This window comes from Branchiostoma lanceolatum, chromosome 3, assembly GCF_035083965.1.
Source record: "Branchiostoma lanceolatum isolate klBraLanc5 chromosome 3, klBraLanc5.hap2, whole genome shotgun sequence".
NCBI lineage: Eukaryota > Metazoa > Chordata > Leptocardii > Amphioxiformes > Branchiostomatidae > Branchiostoma > Branchiostoma lanceolatum.
This window is the reverse complement of record NC_089724.1, coordinates 26,461,783-26,484,843: the sequence shown is the minus strand read 5'-3', so window position 1 is coordinate 26,484,843 and position 23,061 is coordinate 26,461,783. Positions and strand designations below refer to the sequence as shown.

The 23,061-nt window shown below is 43.9% G+C and overlaps 1 protein-coding gene across 1 annotated transcript; it reads right to left on the bottom strand.

Moving 5' to 3' along the window:
* Positions 1 to 797: 797 nt before the first annotated feature.
* On the bottom strand, positions 798 to 22,656 carry LOC136429480 (protein amnionless-like). Its single transcript, XM_066419312.1, has 15 exons — positions 22,309 to 22,656; positions 20,998 to 21,116; positions 13,795 to 13,845; positions 12,792 to 12,882; positions 12,094 to 12,192; positions 11,397 to 11,497; positions 10,736 to 10,801; positions 7,525 to 7,668; positions 6,859 to 6,955; positions 6,182 to 6,264; positions 5,654 to 5,810; positions 5,184 to 5,261; positions 4,051 to 4,156; positions 2,219 to 2,396; positions 798 to 1,261 (listed from the first exon to the last, which is right to left on the bottom strand). Exons 1-15 carry the CDS (start codon positions 22,367 to 22,369, stop codon positions 1,223 to 1,225), a joined length of 1,470 nt encoding a protein of 489 aa, XP_066275409.1. The 5' UTR covers positions 22,370 to 22,656; the 3' UTR covers positions 798 to 1,222.
* Between the last annotated feature and the right edge of the window lie 405 nt (positions 22,657 to 23,061).

Genomic DNA, 23,061 nt, shown 5'->3' with positions numbered 1-23,061 from the left:
GGTAGAACACTTCTTTTTTTCTAAATTGGTGCGCGCGAGGCGTCATCCATGTAATCGAACCAACATGCCCTTACGAGTTGAGAATCTGTTTTGGCTGCAGGCGGTTCTCCCCTATCAGACACTCGTTTGCTTTCATGTAAAGTGGTGTCAGTTACAATGTATGGTCGAAACGGAAATATGATAAATGTACATCTTGGGGCGAAACAATTTTACTTGTAAATCGTACATTTCTCATCTTTTCAATTTATCAAAACATAACACGGAAAGAGGAGATATGGCTAAATCTTTAGATGATGGCAGCTTTTTGTAAATCCCATGAAAGCGGTTTAAAAGCATGTCCTCTGATCAGTGAATTAAACACGACTTGGATTATTACTAGTGTGCCATTTGTCACCAGTAGTTTGAAATGGTTTTAGAAAATGGATGGTGTAGTATGCATGCCATGGGCGGAGTGTATATAGAGGGGAAACAGGCACAAGAACAGTCTGAAGGTAGTTAGAATAGTTACAATTTTCAAATAAGTGGTGATGAATCTGGTAGATACAGATACAGATATTTGTTGCTATATACCATGGAAATTCAGTACTGCTAAAGCGGTTTCCATTAATTAACATCTACAAAATAATTAGGCCACGTGGAATTTTTTTACTTCACACTCCCATCTATTTCAAGAAGGATTGTCGTTTGACTTCACAGGCATTCATTCATTCGATCATTCATTCCAAATTAACAGTTTTTCTGTCGACGTTGGTGTCTTATGAGCCAAATGGGCTGGGCGGCGTGAAATCACAAGACAAGTAAATAAAATTCCATTCATTCATTCATTCATTCATTCATTCATTCATTCATTCAACAGTAATACTTTACATGTACCATATTGCACATGCCCTACGATTGTGTGACCAGTTTTACATTTTCAATCATATGTACAGACAATGTGTATCCAGTTAACCATTTCTCTCTGAGCTTGTTTTAAGGTTAGAACATCAACTCTCTTTGCAAGAACAAATTCTAACATATATATTCCGTATAAGAAAACATTTTGTTGCAATAATGCCACTAAATTTCATAAGAATTACAATCTTTCAACTACATTTTCTAAATGAAAAAAAAATCAAGAGCGTCTTTCAAGCATAATGCTTGCAAGCAAATGATTGGCTATCGTTAGAACACGTGATTCCCTCATTGGCCAATCGGAATCCTTGATTCCCAGGAGTCCTGCTCACGGGTCGTCGGGTATGTCGGCGTACAGAGGGTTGTCCTGAAGGGTTAGAGAGAGAACAGAGAACAATAAGTGGCGATGAAGTTTAGATCCCACCCTCAACAGGAAAGGAGGCCTACTTGTCGAACTTTCCTGCACCTGGGACCCATCCCCGTGAGACAACATTAGCACCTGTCCCCAAAACAACAGGAGCTGATTAACTAATCAGAACCAACCTTAAGCTTGTCTTTGGCTTGTCTTATTTAGTTTACTATTGGACTATCTAAAATTTCTCTACATATCAATCCAATTTGTTTGGACTACAAACAGATCCTGATGACGAAATGTAGTGGATGCTACCTGAAACGTCTGACCGTATCCAAAATGTATCCAGTTGCTCGAGTACCTGTTACCTTGAATAGATACTATGCAGTACCGGAGTAACATGCTAGATGTCGTGCGCGCATAACTAGTCCTTTAATAAGGATAAGTATATTAGGTAGGCCGGATACTCTCTCTTCGCAGGGGCTGAATTGCGAGGAGCGCACAATTGGCGGGGCTGAATCGCAAGGGTCTGGAGCGGCTGCTATTCTGCGCGCAGGTGACCTCAATACGACAATTGCCCCATGTGCGGCCATAGGACTGTAGGTTTTGAACCACTCACACCGGGAAGGACCCCTACTCTTTTCGATGAGTGTGGTGGGTTCTTTAACGTGATTGAGGTGGGGCTCTCGTCAAACACGGGACCTCTAGTTAACCTATCCGAGGGACGTCCCTAACCGAAACTAGGTACTCATTTACACCTGAGTGAAGTGGGGAAAGTCGTGTAAAGTGGCTTTCCCAAGGGCACAACATAAGTACGAAGCATTGCGAAATGTAATCTGGTAGCTACCATGTGTAGAATTAGACTTTATAAAATGTATTGAATAAAGTTACAATTCTAGTAAAAGGCACCGAAAACATAACGTTATTGGCAAAGGTAATTAAGTGGAAAGGGTGGATACAATGTTGTCGCACCTTGATGGGGTTGTCGTACACGGGGTTCTCGAAGCCCTTGTCTGCCCCCTTGTCCGCCCCGTTGGGCCCGTCGGCCCCGCCAGCCTGTCCGGCGGCTCCCGGGGGCCCTGCGCCCGCCGACATCGGCGGCTTCCTCACGCTGCTGTCGTTCTGTCCGCCCTTCGACTCCTCGCGGCGCCTGGACAACGACAATCATCACTGCTAACTAAAACATGACTGCAGATAACTGTTAAAGTTTATGTAGGGTGGGGCTAATAGTTACACTGTTCTGTTGTTGATAGTTTAGACTCAAGAGTAAGAAGCAAGTTACCCGGACATGTTAATCAGATGCTCAAGTTTACATTCATAGCAAAATGAACTTTCTTTTTTGTAACCTACATATTTATGTGCTTATTGCAACATGAGTGCAAACATCATCTTGTCCTCTCATTTTGCAGTAGTCTGAGAGTTTTATCTCTTAGAAGTATTTTTTTTCCTCCTGCATGGCAATTTGTCACCTGTGAGCATTGTTGCATATCAGTGCTAGTCTTTCCATGGGAGCACATCCCAATTCACTACTATGACATGTGACGTTACACATACATGACGTTGGTTTTGTGTGGCCAAATCCGTGTAACGGATTTTGAATTATTCAATCTCCAAGAAGATGTTGGGAGGGAAAAACCTGTGTGCCCAATTGTTCTGACACGCAAGACCTCCCATTATATTATGGGCCACTTAAAAAACGCTAGTTTTTTCCTCCCAACATCTGCTTTGAGACTTAAATTATTCACCAGGCGGTAAGGATGACGGAGGGAACCCTGGGGCGACCGGCTGTACCGGGACCACTGCCGCAACACCTGGGAAGTAAAGACCAAGTTTCTCTGGCGTCATTTTTCTCTAGCGTCTGTCACTGCGCGCCCCTATTCGCAATATCCAGGAGTGTTTTATCTATGTCTCAGGGTCACTTCGCCTATGAGATATAACCCATAATGCATTTCGCTGCGCATACGTACTTAGAACCATGAGTCTCCTTATTCATTGTGAAACAGGGTTACCCTGTCATTTCCAACACAACGTGAAACAGAATGACAAAGGCATGAACAAAGACTGGTGTTGTATCAGTCGAAAACTTTGGTAAGTCCAACCTTTTCATACAGTTTTATCCTACTGCAGAAACACTGATCTAACCTGAGTGTCATCCTAGTTAGTTTACCTTGGGTTAGGGGAGAGTATGGATTGGAGCTAGATTAGTCTTCATGAAAAAGGATTGAACTGTAGGGGAAGGTTGAACTTTTCGTCTGAAGAACACTAGTCTTTGTCAAGGAATTTGCCATTCCTTCTCCCGTTGTGTTTGAAATTAAAGGATTATCCTGCTTCAGAGAGAAAAATCCGTCGTTCCTTTGTTCAGTTATTTTCCTTGGAAGATTTTATTTTAGAAAACGCCTGCACATTCAGAGCAAGCTGCTAGGGGGCCCAACTCTATACCACTCCTTCCTTACATCACAAGCTACCGATATATCTGCCACAAAAAATCAAGACCATACATGTAGCAAGTCCAGGTGAAAAGATACAAAAACCGGATATTCTGCTGCATTACCAAGGTCACATACCAAGGACCCCAAAATCGACCTTGACCTTTGTCTTCCCAAGACCTACCCACATACTAAATATCATCGTAATCTATCCAAAGGGTCTTGGGTTATGCTGACTACAATGTCCAGAAACACAAACAATCACACAGATAGACACACACACACACACACACACAAACACTATAACTATTTTTCATGGAGATAATAAGGAGGCTAAGACAGAGCTGTGCTTGTGAGAAAGATTGAAGAAAGTCTTACTTCTTCATGATGATGACGAGGGACACCAGGATGGCGACGAAGAACACCGCTCCGCCTCCGGCTCCAGCCGCGATGTACAGCACGGTGTTCGCGTCAGATCCTTCAGCTGGAACAACACCAAACGCTTAGTAATTGCCTTCCGTGCTCAGGCCAGAAACTGGCCCCTTGCTTTCCAGAAGGATCCTCCAAGCAGTCCTGTCCCTTGCCCTAGCCTCTGCTTCCCGACTGTTTAAGCCCGTGTCCTTCACAATTTGGTCTTTCCATCACTTTGGTAGTCTTCCCCGGGATCTGGGGGTAGCGAACTCCTGGCTGTAGGCTTTGTGCACTAGTGTTTGAGGGGGTCGTCTTATGACGTGTCCAAACCACCTCAGCCTTCTCGTCTGTACCATTTCCACGATGGTCTTTTTTTTGCCCCGGGGTAATTACCTTATTATGTCATAATTACAACCCCCAGGTACCCATATCTGAATAACGAGGCTGCTGTGACGTGCTAGAGGCATCTCCTCGAATGCGGGACCCCCATGTTACGTCCTTTCCTAAAGACGGTGCAGTTCCAACCAGGATGTCCTTCCCCGTATTCGAAACAGTGTCTCACAACTGATTGCAACCAGGAGCTCAACTCTGAAGCTGTTACTACAGGGACATCTTATCAAGAATTCGTTAGCAAATACGGACTGGTTCACGTTTTAGTGCAATTTATTTCGGGGAATATTGTAAGTAGTTGACAAGGAATTTGCAAGAGTGAACATTACGTGTTGGCAGTAAGTACTAGTTAATATATATGTCAGAGAAGTAATCTTTTTGTTGAAATTTTGGCGGCACTGAAGCGCCGACTAGTAATCCATGATGGTACTTCACCCTAAGTACTGTGTGGCCTCTGTATAGACCGGAAACAAGAGGACGACCGGGCGGTGTCAGAATCGCGGAACTGTATCAATTTAGAATTGCACGGCAGCTATTGTTTAGATATAGCATCTGTACTAGTGACCACCTCTGTATTAGGACCACCTGGTCATTGCGGAGGTCCCTAAGATTATTTCTTCCATTGTAATTGACCCAAGAATCAAGAATGCTGTCTATTGCGGTCCATTGAGTTGAGTTCTGGTCGAAGTAGATAACACCTCTGTACTTACCGACTTGGGCGACGTGGCCGACATTGGAGTTCTCTATGGTGAGTTCGGTCACGCCGTAGGTCGGGAACGGGCCCATGTCTGGAGAAGAGGAAACAGAAAGGGATAAAAGGAACGGTTACCGGACTAGCTGTTAGCCCTTCCATCCCTATTTCCTCTCCGTGGTTGCATGCCCTACAGCTACCCATTGCCCTATCCAGCACCCACGGACGTGAACGTGCCGCAGTCAGGTGAAATACGCGTTTCTCTGCTTTTTTTAGCCTCCATAGCAGGCTCTGAACCGGCCTTTTGGGGGGGCTAAATAATACACCTTTTGCAGCCAGCCCGTAACCATCAGCCACCCCCGTAACCATTTTGCCGGTAAAATTGTTACGGGGGTGGCTGATGGTTACGGGCTGGCTGCAAAAGGTGTATTATTTAGCCCCCCCAAAAGGCCGGTTCAGAGCCTGCTATGGAGGCTAGCTTTTTTTTACCTTTCTCGATGACGGAGGCGACGTGCTTCCCGACTTCCACGGCCGCCATGCCGCTGCTTGCGCCGGGCACGTCGTCCACCAGCACCAGCTGCACCTGACCGTCCGGCGGCCCCAGCTTACTCACTCGGCCCTTCACACGCCCCTTGTACTCACGCTCCTACCGGGACAGGAACAGATTGCAGTCAAACCTGACCGGCTAATCAACTGGAGCAGCTAACCACTTCTAGTCAGAAGCCACATTGAAACAGTTCTAACAGTATATCCATGGGGCATGACCAACATTAATTAATGAATGGTTAGAATGGGTGGTCCTCTATCACTCCAAACACAAAACTCAACACAACAAGTTAAAACTACAAAGTACATGTTTTATCAAGATTTCCCACGTGAACGTTTTGTGGAAGAATTGATATAACAGGTGACTATTACCCTTTCAAGATAAGGCTTGACCACTCACATCGAGTATTTGAAGCTACTTGCAAGATGGACGAGACTTGAAAGAAAAGCTGAAGTCAAGGGTAATGTTACCTTGGGCATGAAGTCCTCGACAAGACGATCCTGGAACGCCATGATGTCAAAGGTGTCGTCATACTTCAGCAAGAGGACTGAGCCTGTGGATGTGTATGAGGTGGATGTTAGTAAAGCCCCCCTCCCACAGGACCCGCGGCACGCTGGCGGCGTCGCTGCGTCCTAAGCTGGATTTGTGTTACCCCACGGGCTTTAGGCTACGGTATTTATGTTGGGTAACCGCCGCGGTACATGTTTTCGCTCAAATGCTCCCGAAGACGGTTTCTCTCGTCGCTCACTCCGAAAATTTTCCATTCAACAATTTTGACCGGAACCCGGAACTGTTATAGTGCAGTCATGATAAATTATGTCACCGTTTTACATGTTAGTAGGTGGCAATGTGAATTCTGAGTTTTGTTGTACAATCAAACCTGGATTCAGAAACCACTCAAGGGACTGAGGAAAAATGGTTGCTGAGGACATGTCGTTGCTCAGGACAAGGTGGGGTTTAGCTATTTTAAAAAAAATGACGGGACTGTTTTAATGGGGCTCGTGATTTGTGACTGGAGGTGGTTGCCTGTCCCAGGTGGTTGCCCGACTAGGTTTGACTGTACTCACCAAATCTGTTCGAATACAATATTTGACGACTACAATTACGTGCAGCAGACACATAGACAGGTAAAGCTAGAGCAACCCACCGCACATGGGGCAGCAGCTGCCGCGGGGGGTGATGGGATCGCTGCAGGTCACGTGAGGACAGTTGTCTCCGTAGAGGTCACAGATCTTGTCCATGTGCTGGGTGGGATTAAATTTGAAAAAGTAAGGCAGTACCAAAAAAGAATTATTACCATGGTGAAGGTGTCCGCGTTGCTGTTTATTAATATCACCAAGAATATTATTTGCAACAGCTATTCCCTGCGCGGACTGACTTGACTGTGGAATTCGAAGAATTCTGGCAAACGCTATACTTATAGTTTAGTAGGCTTGCTCCTCACGCTTCGCCAAAAACTAAACTATACAAAGGAGAATCAAATTTGCGCCTAAAATGGAGAGTTAGATTATTACGAACAGTTTGTTGAACTGTTAAAACAAAAGTTCCGTGGTAAGGATGGGTGGGCGTTGGTGTAGAAGCCTCTGTAAAGTAATTACGATGACACCCAGGCTACATGCGCTAGGGTTAGATGTGGGATACATGTATACTGTACTACAAATTAAAGTGATGCTAGTAAGTACAAGGTTGTCGAGCGGGTTTTCTCTTCCCACATGTAACCCTATACAAGGCTGTTAACGTTACCTAAGTCTTAATATTTTAGCAGGAAAAGAAAAATAGTGTTCATCTTTTGAACCTGAAAAAGTTCACTTACTTCCTCGTTACCGCAGTAACAGCCAGACAAGTCCTTGCAATCCTGTCCCAGCACAGCGATGTCCCCTGACGGTCCGAGCTTGAACTGCATCTTGCCGTTCTCCGACTCCAAGAACTTGCGGAAGTCTGGGGTCCGCTTGTAGACCTTATTTTGAAAACAAAAGAAGGAGAAAAAGAAGAAACCGGTTCGTCTGGTACTAGATACCTGATGATTCTTTTCTGCGACTTTTTATGACAAAGAGAGAGAAGGCTGAACTCAACATTTTGCATTTGTCCCCAGTTTGTGAAATCATAACGACAGAAAGGGCTATAGACTCGTTCTGAAATTGTTTGTCATTTCAAGTCCTGAACATTTAATTTCAATGTAGTTCTATGTTTTCATCCCCATAAATAGATTCACTTCTTGTTTGGTTGGGTGAGATGGACGGCGGAGTTTCCATGTAAGACATCACGAAATCGCCGGCGAATGCACCCGGATACACGGCGACATGCCGACCTGCGTGCCGATTACCGGCGCTACGGACGTCCCTTGTGTGGGTCCACATCACGAAATCGCAGGCGAATGCACCCAGACACACGGCGACATGCCGACCTGCGTGCCGATTACCGGCGCTACGAACGTCCCTTGCTCGCACGTAAATGTTACCCGACTTGTGTGAGTCCACATCACCGAAACGCAGGCGAATGCACCCAGACGGCTTGTGGTATGAGTGGTACACGGTGGTATAGGTGGTTTTCATACTGAGACGAGCTAAGGAATGGGCAGCGCTCTTGTGAGGCCCAAGGCACCGTATAGGTGGCCAATCCTTCTACGGGGCAGACGGAGCTATCTTCCGCCTGGGTCTAATTTGGCACCCGGTGGTATAGGTGGTTTTCATACAGAGACGAGCAAAGGAAAAAGCAGCACTACTCTAAGGCTTGTGGTATAAGTGGTACACGGTGGTATAGGTGGTTTTCATACTGGGACGAGCGAAGGAATAGGCAGCGCTACTCTAAGGCTTGTGGTATAAGTGGTATACGGTGGTATAGGTGGTTTTAATACTGAGACGAGCTAAGGAATGGGCAGCGCTCTTGTGAGGCCCAAGGCACCGTATAGGTGGCCAATCCTTCTACGGGGCAGACGGAGCTATCTTCCGCCTGGGTCTAATTTGGCACCAGGTGGTATAGGTGGTTTTCATACTGAGACGAGCAAAGGAATAGGCAGCGCTACTCTAAGGCTTGTGGTATAAGTGGTACACGGTGGTATAGGTGGTTTTCATACTGAGACGAGTGAAGGAATAGGCAGCGCTATTCTAAGGCTTGTGGTATAAGTGGTACACGGTGGTATAGGTGGTTTTCATACTTAGACGAGTGAAGGAATAGGCAGCGCTACTCTAAGGCTTGTGGTATATGTGGTACACGGTGGTATAGGTGGTTTTCATACTGAGTCGAGCGAAGGAATAAGCAGCGCTACTCTAAGGCTTGTGGTATAAGTGGTACACGGTGGTATAGGTGGTTTTCATACTTAGACGAGTGAAGGAATAAGCAGCGCTACTCTAAGGCTTGTGGTATAAGTGGTACACGGTGGTATAGGTTTTTTTTCATCATATACCACCGTGTACCACTTATGGCTTGTGGTATAAGTGGTACACGGTGGTATAGGTGGTTTTCATACTACGACGAGTGAAGGAATAGGCAGCGCTACTCTAAGGCTTGTGGTATAAGTGGTACACGGTGGAATAGGTGGTTTTCATCCTATACCACCGTGTACCACTTATACCACAAGCCATAAGTGGTACACGGTGGTATATGATGAAAACCACCTATGCCACCGTGTACCACTTATACCACGAGCCTTAGAGTAGCGCTGCCTATTCCTTCACTCGTCTAAGTATGAAACACCTATACCACCGTGTACCACTTATACCACAAGCCATAAGTGGTACACGGTGGTATATGATGAAAACCACCTATACCACCGTGTACCATTTATACCACAAGCCTTAGAGTAGCGATGCTTATACCGTCACTCATCTCAGTATGAAAACCACCTATACCACCGTGTACCACTTATACCACAAACCTTAGAGTAGCGCTGCCTATTCCTTCACTCGTCGTAGTATGAAAACCACCTATACCACCGTGTACCACTTATACCACAAGCCATAAGTGGTACACGGTGGTATATGATGAAAACCACCTATACCACCGTGTACCACTTATACCACAAGCCTTAGAGTAGCGCTGTCTATTCCTTCACTCGTCTCAGTATGAAAACCACCTATACCACCGTGTACCACTTATACCACAAGTCATAAGTGGTACACGGTGGTATATGATAAAAACCACCTATACCACCTTGTACCACTTATACCACAAGCCTTAGAGTAGCGATGCCTATTCCTTCACTCGTCTAAGTATGAAAACCACCTATACCACCATGTACCACTTATACCACAAGCCTTAGAGTAGCGCTGCCTATTCCTTCTCTCGTCTTAGAATAGTGACCTCCTCTACCACCGGGTGCCAAATTCGACTTAGGCGGAAGAGAGCTCCGTCTGCGCCGAAGAAGAAGTCGACCCACACAAGTCGGGAAACATTTACGTGCGAGCATGGGACGTTCGTAGTGCCGGTAATCGGCACGCAGGTCGGCATGTCGCCGTGTGTCTGGGTGCATTCGCCTGCGATTTCGTGATGTGGACCCACACCAGTCGGGCAACATGTACGTGCGAGCAAGGGACGTCCGTAGCGCCGGTAATCGGCACGCAGGTCGGCATGTCGCCGTGTATCCGGGTGCATTCGCCGGCGATTTCGTGATGTCTTACATGGAAACTCCGCCAGATGGACTGACGTAAAACGTTGAAGCTCGGACATCCTATTCCGGAGCGGTTTCATTTGAAAACTGACGACACGAAAACGGCATGCGATTGTCGTCTAAATTCGCCTTTGTGCTTCAACTTATCATCTTAACGTTCCCTACTTCCAAAGAGTTTTTATTTATTTATGAGAAGACTAAAGACGACACGATATCTTACTAGTTACTTATAATTTCAATATTACACATATTATCAAGTGATTACAGGTGTTGCTCGTGTAATTGTAATTTTCATGTACAATGTATAAAACGTTACATTTGTATAAGGACTCCAGTAAGATAAATATCAATAATGTACTAATGTAATTGCTAAAGGTGATCCTAAATAAACAAACAAACTCTCCAACACTCGTCCTACCTTTCCGGTGAACTCCATGTGTTTGACCTGCTTGCTGTGGTCCAGGCTCACCAGGTACGTGGCGTTCTGGGAGACACATTCGAAATCAGTATAAACAAGATATCGACCACAAAAGAATCAAAACCGTAGCACCGTCCATAACAAATGATAAAAAACGGTGTTCTGCTGTAGTGCCAAGGGCACATACCAGAGGGTAAAATTCGACCTTGACCTTCGTGTTCCGACTTACCCACAGACCAAATATCATTGTAATCCATCCAGAGGTTCTTGAGTTATGCTGACTACCAAATCTGGAAACACACACACTCACGCACACACACACGTACACACACGCACATACACACACACACACACACACGCACATACACACACACACACACACACACACACACACACACACACACACACACACATACACACATACACACACACACGCGTGGTTGCTTTCGTCTCTCCCGTATTGTGTCCTTTGACTACTACTCTTCCAGAAGCAGATTTGAAACATTTTTGAAAACAAAAAAAGACAAAAAGATAGATAACGTTACACAACGTTAACATAAAAACGAAGTATCTATTCTAAAAGTTGTGACATCAAGTCATGTCCAAGCTAAGCGCAATGTGCACGAATACTAGTACATTTGTACGTATATATAAACCTCACCTCGGGAAAGATGACGGTGTCGTAGGTGCAGGGCACGACCTCGGCATGGAGCACGGGGAACCCGGAAGTGTCGTCAGCGGCTCTGGTCGGGGAGGATGCGTCTGGGGGGTCAGACGGGAAATGTCAGAGCGCAGGGTGAAGATTTTGCATTTACATTGACTAAAGGAGGATACTGACTCGGGAAGTACATGCACGTCTCTAGTTATCGGATTAACTTTCTACTTTCTGAATTTTCCACTGCTTGAAATTGACACCCATTCATGAGGTGGCTGGTGAATGGATGGATAGATGCAAAGGTGAGAATGAGGGAGCTCTGGAGCTAGCGAGTGAGACTGAATGAATAAGTGAGTGAGTGAATGGGTGAGTGAGTGAGTGGATGAGTGAGTGAGTGAATGAGTGAGTGAGTGAGTGAGTGAATGAGTGAGTGAGGGAATGAGTGAGTGGATGAGTGAGTGAGTGAGTGAATGGGTGAGTGAGTGAGTGGGTGAGTGAGTGAATGAGTGAGTGAGGGAATGAGTGAGTGAATGAGTGAGTGAATGAGTGAGCGAGAGTATCAAAGTGAGTAATGTAAAATGGGCGGGTGGATAGGTCGATATGTAGAACATGATTAGTACATTTCTGTATTGCATACTAAGCAGCCCCTTTCTCCTGAGAATCACATTGACACCTGCCACCCCCCACCCCCCTCGCAACTCACCGTCGGGTGACATCGGCTCCACCACGTTCCCGTCATCCTCCACGCGCCAGTTGTGCGGGTCGAGCCAGTCTCCCGGGTCTCCACCCACGAACCTGTTCTCTGTGGGAACATGGAGGACGGGGCGGTCAGAGATAGATCAGGGATAGCAGACTTCACGCCTTTGCCCGTACTGCTTTGCAACCCTTCTAGTCCCACATGCAAACATCGCGCGCATTCACGCACACACACACACACACACACACACACACACACACACACACACACACACACACGCATACGCACACGCACACGCAGACACACGCACACGCAGACACACATACACACATACACACACACACACACACATATATATATATATATATACACACACACACACACACACACACACACACACACACACACACAGCAACAACAACCAAATGAATAACATTGCATGATTTAAGCCGTCTGTTACATCCCAAACGATTCCCCAGCATCCTTTCGATTCTTGGAATAGTTTATCTTGCAACACCGTTTCTTATTGCCATGCCGAATGATGTTCGCAGGACCGTGCATTTATCCGTTCGCAGACAATTTAGGATGAGGCGTCGTCGAGCCTAAATCATGCTTGAGGATCGCTTGGGATCGCCCATTGGGAATGCATCTGGGGATAAAAAGATATTAAAACAAATTAACTTTTGCTGCCTTTCCATCCTTACCTCCAGCCATGCAGTTGGGCTCGTTGATGAAAGAACCGAAGTTGATCTTCAGGTCATCCGCGAACACGATCTCTCCGTTCATGGGGAGCACCTGGGAGGGAAAATGAATGAAAGATTGAACAAACGTCTAAAGCCCCCACTCATTGGACCCGCGGCACGCTGGCGGCGTCGCTGCGGCCGATCGAATTGACAATGCACTCAACGAATTTCATCGACAAAAAACGAATTTTTTAAAGCTTTGTGTGTTTTGCTGTCTTTTTGGTTATACTTGTACGTTTTGAATTATATTCCCAATATAAAGTCAAGGGTAACAAAAATCCAGTTTAGGACGCAGCGACGCCGCCAGCGTGCCGCGGGTCCAGTGAGAGGGTGGCTTAAGTAAAAGGTAAAGGTAGGTACGTACTCCCATAGTCTTTTGGAGGCCCTTGGGGCAGTGAGTTGCTACGTCTAGGGCACTAACGGCATTGGAAGGCGGAGCCCAACCCTTTTCTTCCACTGCCTTTTACCTCCTCAACCGAAATCAGGTAGCCATTTTCACACCTGGGCACGACATCTATGGCATGTCAGGGCCGGGGGATTTGAACCTAGGGCCTCTAGGTTCTGGGGGCAAACATCCTAACCATTACACCAGCACGACGTCACAAAGCACCGCAAATGCCAAACAGTTTTGTCGGAATTCATAAAAATGAATCCGTTTCCGTGTCACACTAAGCTTCGTCTATCGCATGTCACATCTATGGAATGCTTCGCGACACAACAGGACAGTATGTAATTGAATGAACTGGATTTCCTTTTATTTCTGTATTATGGTGATGTAACGTTATGTAATTCATCGTACGTATGATTGTTGTTTTTCTTTTGTATCAGTGTGACTTTTATTGTATCAATATATTACAAGGATCACAGGGAGAATAGATGTAGTAAATAGCTAATTGTCGATTCAAATAAAGTCCAAGAGCCAAGAACACATATAGTTGTTCTACTTTTCCGCCCGTGTACTCACCAGTTCTCCTACGCTGACGTCATTTTGCACGAACACTGCGTACGGGTTGGGCTGTAGGGACAAAACAAAGTAAAACATGGTTATACATATGTAGTCATTCGTGATGATGATGTACTCATCTCCGATCAGATCTTAGGGACACAACACAGTGGAATATGGTTATACATATGTAGTCATTCGTGATGATGATGTTTTCGTCTCCGATCAGATCTTAGGGACACAACACAGTGGAATATGGTTACAGCAGTTACTGTAAATGCAAAAATGTTCGCGGTGGTTTTATGTTCGCGGTTTTCGCGGTGAAGTTTCAGCGCGAAATTAAAACCACCGCGAAACTTGTAGCCCACCTATAACTGTAACACTATTACTGTTTCAAACGCGAACTCAAAACCACCGCGAACACTCCATTTTCTCCCTACCACGAAATAAAAACCACGCGAACTTAAATGCCACAGAAGTTAGCCGGCCTGGGAGTAGCCCCTACCAGGCTTCGCGGATGGCTGGAAAATACGAAATTGGCCAAATAGAGAGAATAGTATGCTAAGGGAGTCGGCTACGGCGAGAGGGACCATTGGCCATCTAGAGGTCGAAAACTGTAACTTCTATAGCGGACTAACTTCTGTGGCATATTATCCGTCTGTCTGGCCAATGTATACGATTTTTCCAGCGACCTGTGGAGCCTGGTAGAGGCTAACCGGGGAGTATTGTATCCCTTGGTCGCAAACTATACTCTCCGAACGGCTATCGCCTCTGGCAAGTTATCTGTCAATTTCGCCAATGTCTAATTTTTTCCAGCGTCAAGTTGGCCAATGTCTACTTTCTTTCCAGCGACATTTGAGCCCGTTAGAGGCTATGAGCGACGTTCAATCCTGGGGGGAGGTCCTTTTATAACACCGAGTCCTGGGTGTGACGTAACAGACAGGGCCTGGCAGTGACGCGTGACCGTAGACACACGGTCCTGTATCAACCCGGCCTGCCAACATGTATTCAACAGGCCCGGGACACTCCGTTTGTGTCTTTGTCACTCTGCGAACAGGGGGGAACCTTTCAAAACATCCCATCTATCTTGCGTAGACAATATTTTTTGTCTGAACTTTGTACTTCAATACTAGAAAAGAAATATCTGTATGCAAGTGTTTTATTTCATGTCTTCACTCTGGAACGGTGCTTCCACAAAAGTTTAACACAAACGTTTTCGAGTCTCTAATGTATGAACAGTGTGCCCCAACCCGTAACAAAACAAACACAAATGGTCGGTCCCCTTTGAGAGGTGTCGGATCTCACTACAACAGGTACGGCTGCGACTTCAAGAAAGCGTGTCTCCGGAAGAGTTACGAGTACGTCTTCGTTCCGCGATCTTTCTGCCGAAGATGACCGAAGTGTGAACCATCGGGACGAATTACTGATTAGAGCGAGATCGCCTTGTCGTTTCTACAGTTCACCTGTGCGCACAACTTGTCTCAGGTGAGTCGGCTTCTCTATTTACCTGTGCACCAGGTGAACATATTACATTGCAGCGCTCTTTCACGGTGTGAATAGCCTTGTTAAGAAACACTTCTGATCCCCACCCTATTACACTGACGAAGGACAGCGGATCCTGTCTGAAACGTCTGACCGTTTCCAAATTTTATCCAGTTGCTTGGGTAACTGTTACCGTAACTGTTTCTTATTGCCCGGAAGTCAAACCTTCATGAACCCACTGCTAATGTTGTTTTTGAGTTGGCACAAAAATATCGACATAAGTGCTCGGCTTTTATACGACAGTCAAGGCTATTATTGATTGATTGAAAGAAATCGTTTCTCTTGGTCTTGAAGGTAAGGTGGAACAAATGCGAGTACTGTACTTAGTCAATAGACCATGATTGTGGAGAAAACATGAGGTGTTTTGTGATTTTTGTCGGTCACTCGGAATTCTTCTGTGCTTCAATAAGAATTGTCTATAGATAAATATAACCTACTTAGACATGTCAGTGAAGCAAGTTACTACAAAGACGCGTACGACATCCCTTTGGTATTATATTTCTTTCTTGACACGATGTGACGTTCTCTGTTGGCTACCTGTCTATGCATTGTTTTGAAAGTATGTGGATTGACATTAGTTAAAGTTAAAATCCTCCCACACCATAAGGTGTATAGGGCGGTCCCCATTCCCGTTTCATAGCCCTGGGCCACACTGTGGTGCAATCACTGCAGCAGGGGGCTAGTCCACTGGCAGTGGAGTGTGTTTAACTTCCGTACTGTTTCATAAGTATGTACCATTTCTATAAAGTCTTTGGTATGACTCAATGCGCCTCTTGTCCAGAGGTGTCCTACCCGGGAGTTGAACTCGGGCCTTCTGGTTCCAATTAATCAGAACCAGATGTGGTAAGTAACAGAAGCGCAGACCACTACATCACAGGGACACCCCCGTGGATTGACATGGAACTTTTTTTTTGGACTTACAACTTTCCTTTCAACGCAATTTCTTAAGTTTGAAACCGCCAAGTTATTATCTGTAATTGATCTTTATATCATCGTGGCTTCGAATCATAAGAGGAATAGTAAGATGGATACATGATATTTAACACCTTTGTTGATCAATTAAGACATGTAATAAACTTATAAGATGATAATGAACTATGTGTGGGACTGAGTGAAGAACGTATAGTTATCAGATGACAGATTAGATCTACAGGAAAGGTTTGAACAGTTATCAATGAAAGCAATTAAACTTCGTGAGGTACCTTCGATTAATCCTTACGTAATGCCGGGATTGAAATCCAAAACTGTGACCGAAGTCCGTCCCGTAAAAAGCCATATGAATAGCTTATGGTAACAAAATTCACGGTATCACGCGCACAGCAAATTGACAAAACGTTTTTTGTCGACAATGAAACAGTGGTGTTACCTTCAAAAAACCGGTGAAAATGTAGCAATTTTCATGCATTGCTAAAACAAGCCTCTGAGAAAATAAAGATTCTTTGCATATGATGCATTTGTCTAAATATCTTTACATATCTGTCACTGCTTTAGTTTTACTAATTCCATGTCACTTTCTCTAATCGCCAATGGAGGGGGGGATTTAAGAGATCAAAGGGCCGTTTCAAAACAGTCCTTTTCAGACTTCAATGTTGTCTTACGGTAAAATTACCCGAGTACTTTAATCGCATTACGAAGGTTTACATGTCCTACATCTGGACTATTAAGTCTCTAAACCTGTTACTGCTTATGTGTTATAGTACGGTCTTTTCTCAGTACTTGTGCCGTCTGGTATTGCCAGAAAACACCGGCTGACCGATCTCATTAAGCAGCGAAATCAGCTGTGACAAAGCAGGTTAAACTCTCTTGTGAAATTACGGTCCGTGCTTCTGTTACAAGATATCTCTCCACCCGAACGCGAATGCGCAGTTGACCATGTCTCCACTGAATGCAGCTTGTCGTTATGTAAAATGTCCATGACTCTCTCAACCATTCGGACATGACAGATAAGAAACTGCCAAACACAAAACAAAGTGGCTTTCGGTCGACATGACAAACTCTCCTAGCCTGAGTGTCATCCTGTTTAGTTCCAGACTCTACCTTCTGTGTGCCGTGTGGCTTCTTTTGGATTTGTACAGGGATGGACCGATTCTCGGTGAAGGTGGAGTCTGGAACTAAACAGAATGACACTCAGGCAAAAACTCTCCCTGTGTCTGACCTAAAATAGTTTGTCATATTTGGGTCGATGTTATAAGATTGATGATAATAATGAACTAAATCTTGGATGCAAATTCTAAGTAATTTGCCCCCAAGGACCGATGGAATCAATCTTCATATTCAGTCTCAAATATAGCACTCCGATATTGAAACAAAACATTTTGATAGTATTTTTCTGAGTGTCTAGAACAATAGGGTCGACAGACACTGCGAAGACCTTTATTGTACATGTTTGCCGCACTGGGCTAAGCACAGGTCACATGTTAACAAATATATACATATTCACGAGTATTACTGTATATAAACATCTAGCATACTCTAGTATTTTCGACTTCCTCTCGCTTCTTGGTAATTGTATAAATGCAGGAGGCTGTGTGATTAGTTAGAGTTGGTCTATCAAAGGCTGCAAGAAATATAAATTTCTCTCTACTATTCAGGTATCTAAAGTGGCGGAATTTACTTAACACATAACTGAAAAGAATTATTTTGATACTGGCCATCAATACACAGGTATGTGGCCACCTCACTAGAAGAATCATTAAACGTTTTGCGATTAAACCTCTGGTTCGACGTTACACAACATCGTCATTTGCGTAAGACGTCACACAAATACCCGTGTGTTGTACAAGCATTTACGGACAAACACCGGTTTGATTGACGGGTGAAAAGGAGGGCCCCATGGCCCACCTGTAACTAAGTGTGCACAGTATGACTGAGTGTTTGCTGTGGATCTACTTAAGTCCACCACCAATCAGAACCCTGTTTAAACAAAGTTTGCTAACAAATGAAACGCCATGATACATTATCCACACATCATATAGGCATTGAGCAAATTAGCCGTCCTCTGTGACAATTATAAGCCCTGTATTCACAAAATCAGACTCAATGTTTCTTTCCCAAACTAGTGATGAAAGAAGAGACCAACATGGCTGTCCGCATGTGTCTGTTCTTGCGTAGTCTGTGACGTATGTGTGTATTTGTCATACGGTACGTACACAGAGAGCACAAAAGCTATAGATTCTAGCGTCCCCTTCAAGTGTGTGTGACCACGACGGCACGGCCTGCTCATGCTCAAAACAATCTTTGTAAAAACAGGCAACATTGTTTTGAAAACGTAAACATAATGAACTTAATCGGCCGTTAAGAAGAGAACGTTCTTGGTTGTAATTGGAGGGTGGTGACCTTGCCTGCTAGAGGAGGTTTAAGGACGTCTGTGCCGTGTCACACAAGGTTCCTTGGAAACTCCCCGTAGCAGAAAAGAATGTAAATATGGAACATTGACATAAAACTGTGCAAGCTTTAGGAAGTCAATATGTCCCAACCGGACTCGAAAAATATGCCAGTCTAGGTAGGAGGTCACAGATGCAGAGGAAAAGAGAGGTTAGATTACTGATATTGTGCTAGATTTATAGGAATGTTTAATAACCTGATCATAAATTCACCCCCGGCTGTAATATTTTGTTTCGTCAATTCAAAAGAAGATTTTGTATGTAAAGACGGACTATAAAGAGCTCTCTTGTTACTTGTGGTCGGTCTGCAAATGCCTTCAATCTGCTTGGTCAAATTTATGAAACATTCTGTTCAATAGATATTTTTGCACGGTGATTTATTATGGTCGTTTGGGCAAATGACGCACACATACACAGCTTGCTGAAAATAGACAGCGCTTTATTTCTGTTTTGCCAGGTAAAGTGTACGAAATAATTGTAATGGATGGAAAACATTCCCGTTGTCAAATTCTAAAAATCGCTCGTGCAATTTTAGAAATGACTGTATCTGAATACTAAATAGGACGACTTAATAATTCATTACAGTTGTAAAACAGAGTACTGTATAACCCCTTCGGAGCCCTCAACACCATGCGAGCCTATAAACAACTTCATGGTGTTCTTAAAACCCCCATTGGCTTTCCCGCAATCTCACTACCAACAACTCGAAACTGCGTCTTGCTCTGTTTTTCTTCGTTGGTCCCGCCAAGAAAATAGTACAGGTAGGTTTTCATAATTACAATCATTATTTGTTTACACATTGGTTATATGCTCTTCCGTGCGCGTAGGACTTAACCAGATTCTTTTCTGCCGGTTTCTCACGAAATTACAACATAGCCGGTACGAGAATATGTCAGTCTTTTGATGTTAGTCTTGGTTGAACGAAGAATTTAAGGGTATACAGTGTACGGGAGTTACTTAAGCCGTGTGTGAAAAGACGTGCGTCGTATTGGGAAGTGTTGCATGGGGGCTATCTCAGAACACGATTTCTACTCGAAAAGTTAAAGCGATTTTTCATGTTTTCCCACTTGTGATTTTGTTGAATTTAGAAACAAACCAAATAATTCGCGACTATGTGACTTTTAGTGGTGTACATAGGATGCGGCTCAGATGGGCTCTCACTAAAGCATAGTGGGAAGCCACCACAACAGTAGCCTTCAAATCAGGCGTCCGGAGTTTTCCTTTTTATAGGGGGCTTTGGGGGGGGGGGGTACTGAATATTATTGTCATTTTGTTATTATTGACCTGCCCATTGCAATGGAAGATTGGGAGTTTTCTGACTTCGACCACATTCGGATAGTTTGCCAGGAACAGTACGATCAGAACCAAAGGCACATGGCGGCTCACCGGCCATTGCTACCTTTTTTTATCAAAACGAAAAGAACGTTCCTATATTAGTTTATGGACTAGAATCACATTCCTAGTCACCAAAACACCGACCATTGCTTCCTGTTTCATAATAACGAAAGTAACAGAACGTACTTATATTAGGTTATGGACTAGAATCACATTCCTTAGTTGGCCCAAAACCAATATCTTTTACTGCAATTCTCGGAAATCGCTGTAATGGCTTCATAGAATAGGACAAGTATACCTTCGGGTACTCATCTATTGTGTATCATTGAAAGCTATCACTATATATCAAATTTTACGTCATGTATCTAGGAGGCATGCTGTCCTTGGTCTCGAGCAGAACCGGATCAGGGACCAGACATGGAACAATATACTTCTCATGGGAGGGGGGCATGATTAGATCTATGAAAGAAGTAATCTCGTTTTGTTTTGGCTGTAATGGAATAATCAGCTCTGCGTGACATTGTTCTTTATGAATATGTTGTCCTTCAAAACAAAATGATTATGCAATTTGCTTTTCAAAACCACATACGACGAAAACAAAAATCGCTGTAACCTTGCTCATAACAATGGGGAGCATTTCAAAAGTTTTCGCAACACCGGACTTATGTTAGATGTTAGAACAAGGAAGTACCTATTGGCAGCATGATGCTGTCATTATTGGGGAAAATCTATTATTGACAGGATGATCCTGTCAATGGTGCCTACCCGGTATGCACTGTTCACAGTGTTATATCCTGTCAATAGTGCATAATTGTTTGTTATTGACATGGTCATCCTGTCAAGAGTGCATATATTCCAACTTTGGGTAAATCATTCTGTCAATAGCCCCAGGCTTAGAACAAACAAAGAGATCAACATGATTTTACGACAGGTCTGCAATAGCTTGTGATTTTACGACACCTACCTTTTCCTGGAAGGTCACAACCTGTTTGCTGCAGGGCAGCGAGCCTCGGTCCCAGTTGGCAGAGTTCATCCAGTTGGTGTTCTTCACCCAGATCTTCTTTGCAGCATCGGTCCCGAGGACTGGATTGGAAGAATTAGACAGAATCAGTTTTCTAAAGGGGGCATAGTTGTATGAAAGGTTTTATTGGCAACGCCATTAAAACTTGGTCATGGAATGGCAGCAACTTATTGTCCAGTTTGCAAATGTTGGTCGAAATAAAGTGACATCTGCAAACAAATGCACGATGGCTCACTCATTATGCTTCAACAACTCTTCTAGTATTTTCTGTAACCTTTGTGACCTCGCATTGACTACCTCCCAACCCCCGTACCTATTTGTACACAATAAGGGTTACCTCCTTCTAGAATGTACACGGTGAAGAAGTTTTGATATAATGGGAACCTCTTATCAAAGTTTATCTTACACTAGCATTGTGTCCTTGGTCTGAATATGAACCCAGTAACAAAATGTACAAAATACTTTTTCCTTTTCTAATACCAAAACATTAGGTTGTAACAGTTCATTATTATGTATGTGTATGGCTACTGAGTTGGAACGATTCTATTGGTCGTGACGTCACCAGTTAATTGTCTGAAAATGACGTCACATGAACGATTTTGAAGACTTAAAATGGCGGACTTTTAGTCCCAGGAGGAATAAAGATTGCTGCAAGACACAGATTTCAACCTTATGTCAAAATAAGAACAAAAATCAGATGCTTTCCGGAAATCGGGATAGCTGTCCGACGAGAAATAGACTTTTCTACCGTCGTTTTTAATTTTTTTTCAGCCAAATGATTGTCAGGCATAAATGCATATGCATGGAAACAATACCAATTTTGTATCTGGAAAATGTACATGCTATATTGAAACTTAGAGCTGCGACTGTATGGCATCGAATGTAACTTTTCACTGATACCGTCTCTAAGATCTTATTAAGATGAAAAAAAACTAAGAATACCTTTTTTTCGAATAAGTAAAAATGTTGACGCTTTCAGGTCGATACAACGGTGGATGGATTTTTCGTCGCTAATGATAGACTTTCTTTTTTCATGAAGTGACTAAAATGAGTGGCCCTTTTGCGTAAAAATGCCGTTATTTGTTGTATACTAAATAAATCAGAATAGCATCAACTACATAGAACGTCTGCGCAATAAAACCCATAAGAATGGTTGGATGATCTGAAAAATACAAAATTACTACGGTGAGTTGTAATCAATATGATAACCACCAAGCGAAATGTTCCTGTGGAAAATCTAATCCGTAAACTTACCCGAGAACAGCGCTAGCAGCAGTAGTAGCGGCAGTATGGCCCGTAGTGCGGCGGTCGCCATCTCGGCGGAGGTCCTGTCCTGACGCCGTCAGCTCGGATCTGCCTTCAACCGAACCTTCTACCTGCCTTCCCGTTCCGTGATTAGTCTGGTCAAACGTACAAATATGTCATGAATATGACTAAAGCTATATCATTCATATGAATGAATGAAAGCAAAGCTTGTATGTTGCAATCCGCAGCTACAGTGCAATGATTGAAACAAAAAATTCAACCTGGCAAGATATTTTAAGATGTGTAACCCCTATGAATAAGGGTCCCGCAAGACAAGGCTTAACATTTCTATTTCGATTGTTTGGGTTTCTACGAGTGACACATTTAGTTCTGAACTAAGCACATGGCGAAAATATCTAGTTATTTTTTCATGTTTCAATAGCGCCAGCAATATACATATTCCTTCAAATGCGCATGCCTCATACTAGCTTAGGGCCATGATGTTTCTGGGAGGTAGGGAGTTATGAATAAAGATCGAATATTCGTGGTACGGAATTATTTCCAAAGAAACCCAGTACCAATAATTTACCGGCACATATATAGTTTTCATCATATCGGATGGTCGTGCGTTGATTATTGGAAACCTATAACACAAAAACATTTACTCTCGGGGAGAATGCTTCTGGAAATAATAAATATGCGTCTAGAAAATGGTAAGAAATTGTAAAGAATTGTAAATAATAGTAGAATGCTGTGACCATT

Bases quoted from the DNA above. Each gene is read 5' to 3' on its own strand.
- LOC136429480 (XM_066419312.1), bottom strand. From the start codon at position 22,369: ATGGCGACCGCCGCACTACGGGCCATACTGCCGCTACTACTGCTGCTA. The intron at 21,117-22,308 runs GTAAGTTTACGG...CTTCCAATCCAG, and splicing joins GCTGCTAGCGCTGTTCTCGG to TCCTCGGGACCGATGCTGCA. The intron at 6,265-6,858 runs GTGGGTTGCTCT...ACACATCCACAG, and splicing joins CAGCTGCTGCCCCATGTGCG to GCTCAGTCCTCTTGCTGAAG.